Source organism: Sceloporus occidentalis, unplaced genomic scaffold (assembly GCF_023333645.1).
Source record: "Sceloporus occidentalis isolate IW3139 unplaced genomic scaffold, rSceOcc1.0.p SCAF_35, whole genome shotgun sequence".
Classification (NCBI taxonomy): domain Eukaryota; kingdom Metazoa; phylum Chordata; class Lepidosauria; order Squamata; family Phrynosomatidae; genus Sceloporus; species Sceloporus occidentalis.
Window position 1 is genome coordinate 5,176,875 of NW_028317015.1, and position 19,241 is coordinate 5,196,115.

At 39.2% G+C, this 19,241-nt stretch overlaps 1 protein-coding gene across 1 annotated transcript in view; it reads right to left on the reverse strand.

The window, feature by feature from the left end:
- The window catches only part of LOC149298009 (serine/threonine-protein kinase SIK2-like), an 83,469-nt gene that overhangs the window by 52,029 nt on the left and 12,199 nt on the right, over positions 1-19,241 (reverse strand). The window contains exon 2 of the mRNA XM_089487871.1: positions 739-855. Coding sequence (XP_089343997.1) covers positions 739-855 — 117 coding nt within the window. The remainder of the gene's footprint in view (positions 1-738; positions 856-19,241) is intronic.

The window sequence follows — 19,241 nt, forward strand, 5'->3', positions numbered from 1 at the left end:
CCATGCCGAAAAGGCTAACGTGTGTGGCTTATTTATTACTTTTTTGGCAAACTCTATTTTTATGCTTCAAAAAGTTATATAACTCTTTGATTGCCAGACGACAAGTTTTGCGTATATGTATGGCGGAGCGGGTGGTGGTGGTGTTTACATTGGTTACAAATGGTTGCACGTTCTATGGCCTGGTAGTCAAAGTGTTAATGACTATTTCTCAACCAGCTCTAACAGACCACAATCTAGGGAAGTCTTTAATCCTTAATCAGAGGTTCAGTTATCTCAATGACTCATTGCTACTAAAGTAAGAAGTTCCACTGAGCGTGCCTCGTGAAGCAATCCTTGGTATGGAATTCTTTTTTAATACGCTTCCTAGAGCATTCATCCATCTACAGTACACCGGAAGTGAATGAGTTAAAGGAGGACTCATTATATATACACACATATATATATATATATACACGTTTAGATACATATATATATACACACACACACACACACACACACACGCACGCACGCACAATGTTTTAACGGCTTCAGTACAGGACTGCTCACGTACGTACCAGAGTTCTATAGTTCATTCCATCATACCTTCTGGCACTTACAAGGTTAATGTTAAAGTTATACGAGTCCCATGAGGTTTCATAAGCAGAGCATATGGAAGAATTAACACCTGCCTATTAAATTGGTAGAAACTGACTGCTACACATTTGTTACAGAATTTAGCATATAAAGGGTAAACGTTACCTGGTAAAGTTTGATAATGTGGGGATGATCCAGCATCTTCATTATCTGCACCTCTCGGTAGATTTTCTCCAAATTCACAGCATCCAGCTGAGACTTGTCTATTATCTTTATTGCCACCTAGAAGAAAACAGACATTATTAGGAACCAGAGCTTACCAAAGTATATATTTACGTTAACTATGTAATTATAAAACAGATAAAAAGGTTATAACGCAGGGAGCTCTCGAGGTAAACACATATTCTGATACTAGCAGAAACCCGGCTGCTATTCATTACTCATATACTGCACAGAAACTGTATAGGTATAGTGTTATCATATTCTACAGCAATAAATGCAGGAAATAAAGAGTTAATACGCGATACGGTATACACTATGTTGTGAGAGTTTCCTTAACACCGTACCGGCCGCCTACAAAAACACTCTTTAACAAAGTATAAATGTGTGTATGTAATGTTTTTAAAAATGAAAAGAATATATTAAAAATGATTTAAAAAAAGTTAAAATTGAACCTCCAGTTATTAAGCAAAAGTAGCCGCAGTACACCATAACAACCAACGCGCGATGGTCACGTGGTGACCTGGTGGTGACCGCTGCACGTTGCGTGTTATGGTGTACTGCGGCCAGGGCCGGCCGAAGACTTAACGCCGCCTGGGGCGAAGTTTAAAATGCCGCCCCCCGCCGACGCCGGGGGTGGGGGCGGCATTATCTACCCGCCCCCCACCGGTACTTACCCTTAAACAGTCCTGCGGCGAGTCTCCCTGTGCTGCCACGGTGCCGGCTTGTAATGCTGAGCGCCGGAAATTCACGTCACTTCCGGCGCTCTGCATTACAAGCCCACAGAGACCGAACAGGGAAACTCGCCGCAGAGGAGAGAGAGAGGGGCGCCGAGCGGGTAAGCGAAAACCACTCGGTGCCCCTCTCTCTCTCCTCCGCTTCAAAAAAAACAAAAAAACCGCTTGGGGCGGCAAAGTGCCGCCCCCTCTGAAGTGCCGCCTGGGGCAATTGCCCCAGTCGGCTCCATTGTAGGGCCGGCCCTGACTGCGGCTACTTTTGAACAGCTCTGCTCATGTATTTTTAAGGAGATTAAATAAATTGTCCTCTGTCTGTGTTTTCGCTGTTGGAAGGCGGCCTGACACTGGGGATTACCACTTATGATGTAGTGGAGGAGGTCGTGATTTGGATTCACTCCGCCGGTGTGGAAGTCCCATGGATCAGTAATGAGTGCTCCTAACTATGGGGACGAAGTCTCCGCACTTAGTTTTATATGTTTAAGAAATATAAATCTAGTTCTGTGTACAGTAACGTAGGACAACATTAAATAAATATGGGTTTATCTCTTTTTTTGTTCCAAAAAACCTTTGTTTATCTGCAGACCTGCAGGCCGCCATTGTTATCAGCCATGATATTTCGGGTGACTTTCCTGCTCACCCCACTGAACCGATACTTTATGGCAGTGGTAGTAAAGTGTTTTCGTCCGTAGACTTTCATTAGCGAGTGTCTGACTGGGTGATTAAAACCGAGCCATTCTACTGTTTACCACAGGCAGTATGATAACAAGTCAGGGCTTGGGTTAAAATAACAGAGCTAGAACACATATAAACGCATCTGCCTGAAAAACATTATTTAATCACAGTACTAAAACTATTATAAAAACTATTAAAAAGATACCAGTAATAAAAAAGGTTCTTTTTTATTACGCTCTTTTCTCTTTGATCTCTTATCGCTATATGTATGATACATAACTTGTCAACATAAAAAAAAAAAAGAAAAACCCACACCACTGACAAGAGTCAGGTTAGTAAAGTGTATTGCTACAGATATTTCAAGGACTAAACGGCTTAAAAATAACGATTGCAAAGTATAATATGCCATTACGAGGAACGTGCGTTTCTTGGAAGTAACTGGTCCGGTTTACGTAATACAAAATCGTAAATCTGTCGAAAGCGGCACATTAATTATAAGTCCCTGACCGTAAACATTTGTAATGTATTTGGCACCCTGGAAATACATAATCTATTAACTGTACGTGAGGCAGGGTGACACGATTTAGCTGTAAGCAATGCTAGACCGAAGGAGAAGCAGTATATGCCCTATGGTAAAAGGATTACCGACCCTAGACACCCTTGATAGTTGGCTGACCGCTCTATGTGACACTGGTCAAGGCCGAGGATGGGAATCTACCAGAGGTGCACTTGGTGGCCTCCTCTAGTCACACGCAAGGTTGGCCAACATGCCATACCTGCAGGCAAATCATTGGTGTTATGCCCTTGACACATTTATATAGAAAAGGGCTACCTCATCAACACAGTGGGTTGGAGTCCCCCCATATACACCTGAAACACAATGGACGCATGGAACGTAACTCATGTCCTCCTATACTACCCTTCTAAGTCGACCCACGCTGTGAATGATACTGCTGACATTTCATGACTCAAATAATTTCTCCGAATTATATTCATGTCCTCTGACACCCTGCGACAGCTGGCAAGGGACTATAAAGATTGCAAAGAAAGACGGACGGATTACGTTCACATCCCTCAGGATACCTTGAAGACATACTTTGTTTTACCTCGGTATGGATTTTTTACAGTGTAACCCTTTCCTGTTATAAAGACAGAAAAGCACTAAATGTTACAGATATATAAACACAGTAAAGCTTAATTGGGTGTATTAAGGACAAATGTAAGCATGCATCCCTATTCTTGATATGAGATTAGAAACCCTAACACCAACACAGAACATTAGTTCTCTGGATATCTCAGGTATACATTAATATAATTCTCAACTTTATGTAGCATGATGTATTGTTTGGTATCATGGTAGCTGAATGACATCACTGAGTAATGGGTAAAGAACATACAATATGTGTTTACATATTCCAGGTAATCTCTGAATCATAACAGATAAAATGACTCTTTAAAAGACACGTTGTGCATAAAAAGGTTGCCATGGTAACTGCATCAGTTTGACTACATAGCATCTGAAACGTTTAACGTACGATACACACTATTGTATGATATGCATGCATAATAATAAAAAAAAAACATTTTCAGAAAAAGTATATGTTGTATACGTGTGTAATACCATAGTGTACCATACCATGTATGCATTAAGGGCTAGCTTACTGTCTCAAAGACATACAAAAGAGTATGACCCCTATCTCCTTCATTTATAGAAAATCAGTCTTCAAGTCAAAAACAATGTTTAATTACAGATGCGGTAATATTCACACCGTATGTAGAGAATCCTAAGACGCTGGCAGGTAAGAATCCCATGGGTATTGATTTAAGCAATTGCTTCTGTACAAACCACTTATCTCTATTTTTCAGCCGCTGCCATGAGATCGAAACAGCATAGGAAACAATCAAATCTGTCATATTCACATTATTTCATTTAATGTATCATTATGAACACTCAAAGTCTACTGAAACGTTTGCTTCATTTGTGTCCAGTGTATAGAACCCATAATAAAAACATTCTAAAAGGTGCTATTCCATTTAGATAAAACATTAATTGCACATTGTAGTGTGTGGAACAAATACACCTTTATGGATCTTTCCTCTTAAGGTTTATACACAGACATTTTCAAGAAGTACATTTCCAGTGCGCAGGAGAGATAAGAAGGTGCGGGTGGGAGGGGGCATGTAGGTTTGTATGTATATGAGCATAAATGTCTACCCGTAACTGTATGTGAGCATAGATGTCTATGTATCTGTGTGTTGGCACAGATCTCTGTGTATAAGTATATGTAAAAATCAATGTGTGTATGAGCATGAATGTCTGTGTATTCATGTATGTATACAATGTCTATGTATAAGTATGTGAGCATGGGTGTTTATGTGTAAGTGTGTGTGAGCATAGATGTGTATGTGTAAGTGTTTGTGTGTGAGCATGTATCTGTAAGCGGTGTGAGATGGAGTGTATGTTAGCATGGTGTAAAAGTGAGGTTGTGTTAAAATAGACTGTGTACCAGTGTATTAGTAAGTATGAGCAAGTGTGTGTGTCAGCATGTGTAAACTTTGGTAAGTGTGTTTACATATGTGTGCCAAAGAGTCTGTTGGGGGGCAATAGGGGCAAAGCTGTTTGGAGTTAGGATGGCACTGATAACCTGCTTGGGGGCAAAGGTGGCACTCATAAGCTGTATGGGGCAAAGGTGGCACATGTTGCTCTTTAAAATTGGGGGGCTCAGGGCAATTTTTGTACCAGGGCCAATGTAAGAGGATGTGCTGGGGCACCAAGACCAATCTTTAGCTGTTGCTTGAGGAACTTTTTTAATTCCAGAGAGACATGGACACAAACAGATAATGGCTCATGCCAGATAAAACGGGGAAAACATGTATTTATTCTTTATCTGAAACACACATATGTACATTTAAAGTGCTGCAGAAAAGCTATACTGATAAGGGGAGTTTTTCTCTGGTGGGGAGTGCAGAATCACAAAAATGTTATTACAAAAAATATAAGTCATAACAACATCCATACGAAGCATTCATTTATGCTAAAACACTTGTGCACCGTGTATAAATCAACATGCTATTATCTGTGGAAAATGGCATGACCTTGACCAAATCAATTGATTTCCTAAAAGCTAAGCCAATTCGTGCCAACAATACCCCCCCCCCCAGCGTGTTGCCCGAATACATCCTATGTTGTTGTAGAAAGCAAGCTTGCTTAAATTCAGTCCATAAAACTCCTGGCAGCGGAGTCACAGCTAGGATGCGTCCCAACGGCTTGATTTCCAGTCTGGAGCGAAGCTGGGCTTGCAGTCATCGCGTTCCAGCTCCCTCCTTCTATCAGTTCTATTGCATCCAAAAACTAAAGAAACAGACAGCCAAAAGCAGGAGGAAAGACCTTGCGGTTAAATAATGAGGGTTAATAAATAATAATAAAACAAACAACTGGGTTTTGGCTTATCAACGTTCGTTTTCTTAGGCTCACCCGATAGCTTAGCTACTGGCTGAAAACACTACTGCTAATGACGTTAGCAGCCGGAGTGAAAACGTGCACCTATTATGTTGCAAGCCAGGACAATACCTAAGCAAGGACATTAAAACTTTGCAAGGGTATATAATAGACAATTAAATGTTCTACGTCAGCAGTCCCCATGCGGCAGCAGATGACCGCACATTGCCGGCCAGTTAACAGCTATTAAAATGTAAATAAAGTAATAGCATTTCTGGTATGAATGCTATATGTGGAGCAATCAGCAGGAATATTCTGTGGTTTCCATAGTAACTGCCCCACATTTAGCACGGTGGCCTGGAGTTGCTTGTCATAGTGAGGTGTGATAAAAAATAAATAAAAAAAAAGACTCCGTGATCAGCCCTCATATGTTTTATATTTAGAATATATTTTAGTCTCCCAATAGTGAAAAAAAAACCCAAAAACAAATCGGATGACTGGTGAATCCCACAGGCAATGATAGGATCACTTTCCCGAGAATCACCAGACCACAGAGGAGCAGGGAGCTGCAGCTTCTCCCTAACGTGAGTCAGTTATTTTTTTATTTCTTGACATTGAAAAAATGTTCTCAAAGTACTTTAATATACATTCTTTTTTTGGAGAGACTGTCAGGGACATTACATTGTCCCTTTAATGCAAACAGAAACTGAATTGCACAAGCCTGTGCAGCCAGTACTGATTGGGAAAGTTCTGTGACTTCCTCTGACCTCAGTGTCACAGGGTGAGAACAGGAGCCCAAGCCAGGACTAAACATTACATCATGCCCGCCGGGGCCCGACACACATAACACACATTGCTGGAATTAGCCTGCTGTCATTGTGTCATGCTTTTGCACATCATATGGTTTTGAAAAACAAACACAAAACAAAGTTAATTGATTCCCTACGCCCATTACACGAAATTCTAATGTAACAAGTGATGCTAAACATGTTACCATTAAACCGATACTTCCAGGGCGTATCTCAAGACAATTAAAGTTTTGTGACAAATCTGAAATAGGTACTTCCTTCCATAAAGAGGAACATTCTACTGAATGGCATATATTTCAGTGTTATGGGCAGAAGTGGGGTCTTTCAGGCCATATATCCTTCAAGACCACTACATGCACTCCCGCTGTCCTCTGGCCTGGCTATAGGACTTTTTAATGCTAAATCACTGTGGTGCATTCAGTGGACTATAAGAGTCCTGGTAAGATAACGTGCATCATACCATACCTCCCAAATGTCCTGGTTGTTGTGAGACAGTCTGCCCCTATAGTGAAAACCCTTAATAAAAAGGCAAACATTGAAATATAAACCACAAGAACTGCTTTTACAATAGTTGCTGACCTGCATGATGCATTTTTATAAGCAATCACAATTTAAGTAGATAGCTGACCAAGCTATTAGCAAACAACCATGCAGACAAACTGCGGGTATCATGTGAGAGATCTACGAAAATAAGCTTTTCATAAGATGTGGTAGAAGCCAACACAGTGAGGGACTTTAAAACCACAGCATAGGCATAAAGTTATACTGAATTTAAGACGAGACCAAGGACTGGTTAAGATCTGAGTCATTACAACTGGAGTAGATGGGACTTATCAACCTTCAAATTCAGATTTTGGTTTCTATCAGTGGGGCATGGCTGCATGCAGGCTCACTATATAGGTGAACTAGGTGACTGCCTATGGCTGTGAGTCAGTGCAGAGCTCCAAAAAACACGTTCTTTGCTATGTTAGCAAGCAAGGTTAGGCTGGAGGTTCCACCAGAAACCCTAACTCCAGCCCTCGTCACCCGGGTGCAATGGAAGTGACAGCCCCCTGGATCTAGAGGCACTAATATGAAAAATAATACAAGAACACAAAGACAAAAATAAAAGGAATAGCTAGAGGATTTCGTTTTATTAATTGCAGAGTTTATAAAAGCTTTTTTTTTTCTTTCAATAAATAGAGGATTAGTCATTCCACAGGCCAACGGAGTCATTCTGTCTAAAACACCAGCCTCAGCAGGGGCAACGTGGATAAAGGTGTGATGAAGAATTCAACGTCTGTTATTTATAAACTAGGGCTGTGCGTTAATGGCTCTGAATGCTCGGTAAAGACACCGTTTTTATCCATTCACAGACAATACACAGAACATTCTAGGAAGAGGACTCCTGTGGGCAACACTTCAGTAGGGGAAGGCAAACCAATTCACTTACACTGAGTGAAAATTGTAAAATGTAAGCTCTGGAATTCTATATGGTGGAATATATTCAGGAAACTTGTGTGTTCCTGCACATTCACCTTGAGATTATTCTGTAGTAATTGCTTAGATATCCACTAATATTAGTTGGGTCAAACACCACAAACTTGGCTGAACTGGCTCAGCAACTGGGCCAAACAAGGTTTGGTATCTACCACGTTAGAAGGACCTCTGAGCTGTAACTGTATGTGAAGCTCCAGAGCTAGGTCATCAACATAGATGGTCCATACTATGAGCTGCTTTGCCTTTAATAATTTTGCAGAGAACACTCAGGCATTAGCTGAGCTATAGAGTAAGGTGGTTTAAACCCATAGACTAATATACAGAACCAAATATCGTCAGATATGCCATCCCATGGAGGAGCAAAAGAGGCAGCTAGAATTGCTTAAATAGGAGTCCAACGGCATTTCAATATCACAGGCTCTTGGACAGTTTCCCACATTTGAATTGTTTCACGGTGTTCTATTCTAAGCTGGAGGATGCCTCGGAAGTGGTAATGTGATGATACAATTCCACTAGTTACAGTAGCTGTGGTTCACTAAAAGTAGAAACATTTATAATAAATGCTGTTTTGGGACATTTCGGAGCAATAGAACACCAGGTGGGGAACCATAACATCAAGACTCAAACCCCAAATTGGTACAGTCCAATCCAAAATTGAGACTTTCAGGAAAACTAGGGGTTAATGGGCTTCATTAATCTTGAGGAATCCCACCTGTGTATATGTTTACCATGCATGATTATTTCTCCCCATTATCTCGTTATTATCTAGTTATTGTTGACAAGTTACCGGTAATTTAGTTATGGAAAATGCTTTGTGGGCGATGGTCCCTGTATACGATTTGTATCTGTTCAGAGCTCATTAATTCTATCCAAATGTTCATCAAAAAATAAAAAGGAGAACCTACAAAATAATCAATACAATTTTAAAAAGTACATGAAATTATATCTGAACATGAACCATGGTAAAGAATGAAAAATATGGTCTTGTAATACACTGATTAATATGCACTAATTGTCCAAAAAGTCCCTTTAGAAGATTATGGATTTTGTGTTTTATTCTGAAACTGGCCCTTGGAGGCTGGAATGAATTCTGAAAACAAAGGGGTTAATACCTTGGGACCGTATTTGTATGGTTGAGCAGTGATTTGTAAAGAAAATATTAGGAGACATGCTATGCGCACATGACTGTGCCAATGCCAAAAGAATTGAAGACCTTGTTCAAGAACACTTAATCCGTGTAAAAATATGACCTCTTCGATTTAATGTCCTGACTGCAAAGTAGCCGCAGCTTATTTGGTAGAGGAACAATCTATTGTCTTAGATCTAGATAAATATTTGGCCATGAATGCCGAAAGCCAGGTGCAACGCCACGTATTCCTTCTGTATCGGAAGGCCTGTCTCAGCTGACCTTGCCTGTCAAAGTGTTGGGTTTCTTTTTGAACACGGTTAAAAAGGTATCCCCTTAGTAGCTGGCCAAATCAGTTTTGTTTAAGGTTTATTAGTTTATTATTATTATCTTTTATTTATACAGCGCCAACAATTTACGCAGCGCTTAATACAATACATAAATTCAAGGGATATGACAAGACGAGAATTGACAGACTAAGACAAACCGATACATTAGGTGGAGAGGGCCCGGCTCGCAAGCTTACAATCTTGAAAACATAACATAAACATAAGGCACAGAGAAAGGGTGAGCGGTAGTGTGGTGGTTGTATCAATGACAAGGAAGTTCTAGCAGACATCAGTTATAGTCGGTACCCATTAACTACTTGATTAGTTCTTGTTCATCCCGAACACTAATTAAGACCCCCAAATATAGGTATGCCAAGTCTTGAAGACTACCAAGACTTGAATCTGCAATGGCAATTACATATCAGATGCCATCAGACGCCTCTTTTTTTCTTACCATTTTACTTTCTTGTTTGCTCTATGCACTTTTAACTAAATTTCAGGTGTTCCCATGGCTGTATTTAACAGCTCTGAGTTTTTTCTGATCACATTTCATATTATACAGAAGCAATGCTGCCCTTAATTTTGTATGGAGATGTTTGATGAACAATTCTGAAAATCCATTACAGGTATTTCTATCTAAAGGAATGATTACATTATTAACTGCCTTAGCAGAGCCTTTCACTCGGAAATTACACATAGACATTCTAGTACTAATTACCGGCTGAATTATGGTTTTTATGCTGCCTTGCAATATTAATTACCATTTTTAACATACTCTGAAATATGTAACAGAAAGGTACAGGAAGTAATGTCTGATATTTGTTGAAAATATCTAGGTTTTTTTCCCTTACATGAAAAAAATAAATGTAATTTACAGTACAGAAGATGGATTAAGTGAACTTTCTGTCTGATATTAAAGATAATCAGATGGGCCTAGGATATGACATGGAATGAAGATAACAATATTTTGTTCCACAGCGTGCCACAGTGCTCAACATACACAGCTCCATGGTAAACAATATGGCCGTGATAGGATTAGGTTAGATTTGCCGAGAGGGGGCAACATTAGCATAGTGGCGACCTAAGCGATATATGGCTAATATTTATGCTGCTTTAAAATAGTGTTTGCTAGGTGTGTGTGGATGTCTTGATTTGTTGTTTGTACACAACGTTGGATCCTTTCTGCATTATGGATACTGCTGGAGCCTAGATAGATTCTAGCTTTGTCCACCACAACAGAGACAAGGCATTCTACTGGAAAATAATGCCTTCATTATAAAATCTCTATAGATTAAATGTCTCTACTTACACATTTTCTTAATAGTGCATAAAGCTGAGCCGAACATATACCACCCGAACATAAGTGATCTACAAAACTACACCACAAAGGTGGATAGTTTGGAGTTTTGGATATGTAGTACAATATTTAATTACTTCATATAATCACCTCTCAAAGTAATATGAAATTTAGACAATTAAAAATACCAATGACAAATAAAATAATTATATAGCTAGTCCTAACCATAAAGACCAAGTCATTTTCCCACTGAAGACGTGTTTTCCAGCTCTGCGGAGGGACAAGGTAGTCCCAGGGCCTTCTACAGTCAAGTTTATTGATAATTCAATCTCCCTCTGCAGCTACAGAAGGCGCTAGGAACCTTGCAGAGAAGTAAAATTAAATCACGGCTATTAATAACTAAAACACAAAGAAGATTTTTTTACACAACTGTAAATGATGTATTACTTGGACATTTTACTAATGTAATCATCTTATTGTATGTCAGTAATACCCACAAAAACCACAAGAATTATCAAAAACAAATATACTATATTAGCGTCAGCTAGTATAATTATTTTTTTATATAGCCACATCGTATTCCATAGCGCTGTACAATGGGTAGCTTTGAAACTAAAACATCAAACGCAAGAAAGGAACAAGTATTAGGGATCGCCCACCTAATTCAATTTATGCATTTGCCATTTAATTTTGAACCAAATGTTCTTAGCTTTAAATATGACTTCACCAAAGGTATTCCTCCCCTGCAGCCAGACTGCTGTGGGACAGCATGCGGGTGTCTTAACTACACCGAGCCATGATATCATGCCTTAAACAGGCCTACCAAATAAACCACATACAAAAACAAAAGTGTAAGTAAAACAGGCCACGCAGTTCCTCTATAATACACAATAAACGCAAGCCCCAGCCATTCCGCCAATATTAACCCCTTAATGACAAAGCCTGCACATGTACGGGCTGAAAATGCATTGTTTTCAATGGGACCGCCCATTGTCCTTAAGGGGTTAAACTGCTTTATGGCACCACCAGAAGCAACATTTTACCATAATCCGACTCCGCTCAAAAAGAGGATCCAAAACAAGGTTTCAAAACATGTTTTTATATGTTGTCCTTTAAGATTACAGCACATTTAACATGCGATTTCAGGGGAGAGCACAAATTTCTGCAGCGAGACAGAGTCGAAAACATACAAAATGTAATAACGAAATCCCCCCCGGGCTATATTAACTCTCCATGATCATCACAGATCCGCGTATGGGATTTTTATGTGTTGTTGGTTACAGCGGCAACAACTGTTAGCGGCTTATATACTTCTTAACCCCATTATTGTTCTACGCACATAGCTCGGCATTGAGGTCAATCCTTTATATCTACAAAGAGCTTAGTAAACAGAAGTATCCTGACTTTACTCACTAAATCGAGACAGAGATGAATGTAGCCACCAACCTCGAAACTTGCTCCCAGCTGTAAAATATAATACATAACACTTTCATATATTTAGATATTCCCTTCTTAACCATTAGGGAGAAACATGTGGCAGGAACAGGTAGGGAAGCCTTTAACGTGGTTAGATTTGAAATGTTGGTGAAATATTAGTATGGCTAAAACCACTAAGTTATTGGGTTGCACATCTGTAGAAGGGAATTGAGGTCCGGAAAGCCTATGTAACTTTACATGTTTTTCAATGTTGGCCCAATAAATTATATCACGGAAAAGTGCTAAGGCGTTTTTTTTTTATTCCACAAGGCGACTGTACAATACAGGGTATTTGGGGTATCTGGCTGGAAAAAAGTTTTTCTGAAAATGGGGCTATAACAGCCAAGGCTCCCCAAAATATATCACATTAATTAAAAAGAGAAAAATTGTCTTAAAATATTGATCTAGCCATTACTGTTCATAAAACATAAATAATTCATTTAGAATTCTTCCCACAATATTAAAAGTTCCCATGCACATCACACCAGTAGGAAATTCTGTTTGGCAAAATTATTAAAATATCTGAAAAAAGTACTAAAAGTGACATGCGACCAAAATAAATATAAAATGTTCCTGAGGCTTTGGCGCATTCCGAAGATCCTTTGCTAAGTGGGATTGCTATTTTAATGCCTATATGCCCTAGACATGGAGAGCCTTCACATGACATACAAGTTCTTGACTCAGACAAATCCTTTCCCTGTCGTCTACATGCTAAGAAGCCTCTAATGTTCCCTTGCCTTACGCGAGACTTGAGTACAGGTCACCCAGCTCTTCATCAAGAGCTTATTATATAAGTATGTACTGGTTTGGTTAGACAATGCGTAGTTGAGGTGTTACATAAAATGGAAAACAAGTATAAGGACTGCAACTAATACACACATAATATCCTGGTATGCTGAAGAGGACATACCAAGACATTCTCTTCTAACTTTGTGGGAACAGTTTGGGGAAGGCCCTTTTCTACTCCAGCATGTCTGTGCCCCAGTGCACAAAGCAAGGTCCATAAAGACATAGTTGGATGAGTTTGGTGTGGAGGAACTTGACCGGCCGCACAGAGCCCTGACCTCAACCCCATTGAACACCTTTGGGATGAACTGGAATGGAGATTGTGAGCAAGACCTTCTCTTCCAACATCAGCGACTCTACTGGATGAATGGGCAGAAATTCCCACAGAAACACTCCAAAATCTTGTGGAAAGACTTCTCAGAAGAGTGGAAGCTGGTATAGCTGCAAAGGGAGGACCAACTACATATGTCTATGTACTTAGCATTAAAGTTGGTGTAATGGTCAGGTGTCCAAATACTTTTGTCCACATAGTGTATATGTATGTACATTCCCTATATGTGTACATACACGTATATAAACAGTAAACACCCACACACTCCTGATTAGGAGTAACCTTTTAATGTGACAGATATCAATGATGTTATATACACCTTGTTGCATAACATACAAATTAAGGGAATAGAATGTAATGTAAAATTGCAACCTGGAATGAGAGAACTTGATGTGTTTTTTCACTACTGTATATACGTATACACAAAAGAATAATTGACTTGTATGCCACTCTGGTGTAAACTTTAATTTAGTCGGTTAGATTTCTAAAGGAGTTTATATAAAGTGTTGTATCAATAAATTTCATTGATAGAGTCTAACCTGTCTTGTTAAGCACTGCAGGCCTCTGAAATTCCTAAATAATACTTACATCTTTGACATACTGTATATTTTATTCTGTTGGGGAAAAATGGTTAATATCAGATGTTCTTTCTGTACACGTAAAACAGTAAAATCCCTCTTTTCTGTAGAGCAGGAGACACGGGATTAACTGTTCCCTTACAGTAGGTGAGATCTCAGAAGGCTATCACTACAGCATGGTTTTAGTACATAAAGTGAAAAAACACCGAATAGATCACATCGGTCTGTTTTCAAGGTGTGGAAACCAAGGCATAATTAACAAGTACAGATAAGCAGCATCTGTAATTGACAAATGCTCACTGGAAAACCCCATCAAGCAGTTTTGCAAGAATGAGCAATATGCAGACATTATATCCCAGAGAAACGAATGAATGTACGAAGCGATGAATTGACAACAGAGCAACCACAAGGCTTAGACGTCATTATCTATCCATCAATGGTATAAGAGCTAGCGCATAGATCCTGGGTCCCAGTGCTAATTTTTAGCAGGGATACAGGAAAATCACCTTATTACTTTAAGATAAAAGGCTGTAGGACTAGCTGTTAAAGGTCATCACGGTCTCACATGGTAATAAAGAAGAGTCGACGTGTCTATTGTAGTTCATCCTTGAGTATAGCAAAAGAAAAGAACTCCCATTTTTTTTCATGTAATTGAAGTAAGGGGGTAAAATACAAATAGGGATACAGACACTGGCTGGCATCTGCCAACAAGTCAATTCTCTGAATATAGAAATCCCACGTACTATATGTAAGACAAGAAAACAGCTGACTGTTGGGAAGTCAGGCTTGGGTCACTGATTCCTTCTCATTATTATACTTTACCCATATGGTGGGTAATGGCATATTCTGGCTAAGCCGACCAGGTCTTATGCCCATTCTCCCCACAAAGAAGATGAGCAACGGAGGAGTAGGACCTCCTTTGATCTGGGGGTCGGCTGGGAGTGTTACCATGGATTAGGGTCTAGAGTGGCAACCCTCATAAATACATCACTACGCTGCGGAATTTGATGGCGCTATATAAAACAAAAAATAATAATAATCACTAATTCACAAGCTTCTAAAGGATTAAGAAGGAAGGACATCAGAACAGGACAGCCATGATATTTGTAACAAGGCATGGGACTGAGACTTACAAGGGTAAACTACTAATGTTAATATCACCAGAGCTATTACATATTTAAAATAAAAAAAACACATTTTAGGCTATCAAAGATAAGCTAAATGGGAAAACCTAAAAGTTCTATTCAAAAGGTTATTTGTAAAAATACTTTGGCTTCTTTAGAAGACATTCACCAAATGTCCCTTCCATACATTGACAGAAGCGATCTTTACTGTAGAAAGTGAGCTGTGTTAGCAAAGCAGAGGGCTTAGGTACCGACGCAGTTAATGTTAGAGACAGAAATCTGGCCACATAACAACATGCGCTTTATGTAATTGCTGATGAAAGTAGATAAAATGAGGGTGAGTAAATAAACTCGGAGTTTGAGATGCCTATAAAAAATGAGAAATATTTGCGCAAAGTAAACACGGCTTTTATTCTACCACAGGCTACCCTGCCAAGATTAACAAGGATCAGCCTCTGAATGTGCTGCGGCTCAGCTCTCAATGTCAAAGTCAGTTCTTCGTTGGTTTGGTTGGAACGCGCCGGCCCTGCTACACAGCTGTACCCCAGTGTAACACAGCACTGCTCCGACCATACATTCTCACAACCATTTCAGTGACCATGACTGACCGGCTCTAAACGATCTTCCATAAAGATACAAATTCATTCATAACTTAAGGTTGACACACTGCCCACATTTACATATTCAGAGCACAGCGTGCATGGACGATGAAACCATAAGCTCAATTTTGCTGGTTACTTTTTATTAGGTTTTTCATTACATCTGTAATTGACTAAACCAACACTAGTATGGACAGAACGTAGATGAAAATTTGATCAAGAGACACAAATAGTAGGCAGCAAAACTATGTCAATTTCTGTACTATAATATATTTGTCCATCCTATTCACTGAAGGAGTAGATCTGGTGGTATTTACTCAGTGAAACATTTTCTCTATGGTAGAACACAGATGGGGAACATGCCTACTGGGATACTACAAAAGTAAGCTCCTGTTGTGGCTTTCATAGAGGTTTGCCACCGAGGCCAATCATTTAAAGGGGACTCATTCTGTAGAGTTTAGCACGCATATACATGATTACACTTTAACCCCAGGCTTTAGGTTACATCCTGCTGGATTATTTCCATTGCACTCTGGGAGCACATCCCATACCATATTTCTCTAGAAACTTACTTAGTGAATGAGCCCCTGTATGGAATATCACCACTTATCCTTTTGACATGTTTAACTTAATAGTTTTAGAAAACCTGCCATGGAACGTTTCATTACAGTGCTTGCTTATTACTATTCAAGGATGTATTTATGAGGTTCACTGCCGTCAGCCTAAGCAGGGTTTGCCACCAGCCCTACAATGCTGTCTTCTTGTGCAGAGTGCCCGGATATGATGTCATATTCCAACGCTCTGCCTTCGGTCACACTGAAAACATACAACGTAGGTCTACAAAGCCCACAATTTAAATGGGCCTGTTTCCAGCAAGATCTCTGTTCCCAGCTACCACACCAATAGGGAGATCAGTTGTGGAAAAACCTGAAACCCTAGGCCTACATATGCTCTAGGCTAAAATGAACTACTGTTACTATTAGCTAAACCTATGGTCATGGTCGATCCTAAATGAAAACTTGATATAACTTTCCTATTTGGCCTATTTATGTCACATAATAAATACTAGAAGTCAAAACCGACATGTCACCTTAATTTCTATCCCTTTCCAGTAACACAAGCAATAAAAAAAAGCAGACTGTGGTATATAATACTATATAAACATATGAAGATTATACATCATAGTCCTACCATCTAGTGTAAAAAAAAATATTATCTACAATCGCTTCCATGCAACATAACACCATCACCGATATCTCCTACTACCTGAGCTTTTAAAAAGCTTTTGGGCTGATCTGGCTACTTTGCATATTTGATTAAGATAATACAGAGATATTTATCCAAGGTTCCTCACACCCTTGGGCCCTGAGGTGACTTGGTTTTGCACAATTTAGTGATAATGAGAACATAAAAAAGTAATAACATTTATCTATTGTATTGGTTCCATTATACATAATTGAACTGTAAAAAATGGGACTATAAAATGTTTTCTTTTCCGATCTACCTCTACCTGACTCATGGGACATCTTCAAAAGGCGCCACTTTGTACACCGACTGCCTGCTGGGTATGGCAGGAAACAACGGTAAAAATAAACCCAAAAACGGACTCCACACAGCCATGTTTTTTCTTTTATACATCTGATTTATTCCAAAATGGCCACATTTTTTTTTTTTTTTTTATAGTGCATATACAAAACTTATATAAAACTTACACCAGTTACAAGAACTGCCCACATTCATGTGAATTTCCCGGAAAACCAGGAATAAGAAAGTACGTGTGCGTTCCCAGAACGTTTCAACGGCACGACGTGAAAACCTGATAAAGGGTACAAATTAAGAAAATATTTTTGAAGCATACCATAAAACCACTTCCTCTGAGCTCTAATGAATATGTGGAATACATGCACATTTAAAAGGTCACGTTGCTGTCGTTCATACAACTAAAAGAAGGACAGATGAAATTAACCCTTTGGTGCCCCAGACACGAATTGTCACAAAACGAAAGCATTGGTTGCTAGGCCCAAAAGGTCTTCAGGACGTTCATCAGGTATCTGCTCCTTTTTATCACTTAGACAATTTTCTGACCTCTACAAGGTGTCCACTTTGGTAATGTCATGGAATGGTTTTTTTTTTAAACCACCGATAACGTTAACAGACATTTTAGATTTTCTCTATTATACGTTCTCAAATTACTTGAATACTAATTCAAATCAGACTTCAAGTTTTTTTTTTTTTTTTTTTTTTTGTTTTTTTTTTAAAGAAGACGGCCACCTCATCGCTGTTTAAACTATATTTTCATCCACTTTCAATACATATGATCACCTCCTCAACTTTCATCTTCTACAAAGAAATACCACTCTATATCTTAGATATCTATTTTTTTTATACTTGAAGCCCCCTGGAATTCTGAACGAATGGCTCTTAATATATCAAGGAATGGCCATTTGCATCATTTCTTATCAATTAAAGCTATGAATAATTTGTCATTTCTGTTTTTTTTTTTTTTTAATGTTCTCCTTATGATCCCTATCCCTTGACCAACCATGCTGCCTACCTGATGTCAGGAGGCAGTCATCATCTCAAAGAAATGCTGCTTACTTTCCAGAAAGACAGGACAAGTGAAGCAAGCCTAGATATCTGTCATTGTGATTGATTGTAATCTGATAAAAAAGAAGAATGTCTGTGTCGGTAATTCTATACTTGTTTCATTTAGAATTATCAGTGATTGTCAGCCTCACTAATAAGAAATGCTTAACAACAGGAGGAGATCCTTCACACCATGTCGAGAGTCATTCAGTGGGTTTGATCTGCCTTTAAATTCAATCTTGTTCCTTCCATAGCAAATTACAGTCGGTGCCGTTAAGTTGTTAGCTAGAACGGCTTCTGAAGGATCTCCGTGAGATCACTGCTAATCAACAGACATAAGAGGAATGGATCAATCAGGTCCACAATAAATCCTTTAAACTGGAGGACTCTTCACGGATTAATACCCACCGTATCCAAACCACCTTACGTGCTGCTGGATGATTGCCAGGGGTAGGGGGTCCTATGACCCCTAACATTTTACTACCGGCTAGATTGGTATGCTATTTCACATTGATGTCTATGGATCCATCTCTCTGGGATTCCCGTGGCTCCTTAAACAGCTTTTTAGATTTTCAGAGTTTATTCAGTCTTGGACTCATTAAATAGCCTCTTGGATGGAGTACCAAATCCATCCTGACTCACCGAACAAAGTCTTTCACCATTCAATCAGGGAGAAATAATTTGTAGCTCTCCATTCTGGCATTCAAACCCATAATGATCCCTTATTTTCTATTCAACGGAGGAATTTTTTTTTGGTTGAAAAAGAAAACAAAAAAAAAAATAAATAAAAAAAGATTATTGGACAGAATGTTGCAAAATCACTTATAACTTGAATCCTGAACGCGTTGCAAGAATAATAAGGCAAAAGGCAGAGTAATGATACTGTGCGCTGTAAGAATGCTCTCTGGGAATAGCAACTCCTCTTGTTGTCTTTGGTCTCATTTCAACATGCGCGGAGCAAATTACAAGCGACAGATTCCACTGCTGAGAACATCCTTCCCCAGGGGGGAATTCGGCATGTTGTGCTTTTTAACAATAACTCCACAGACACCTGGGTTTATTACACACAGGTTCGTATTAA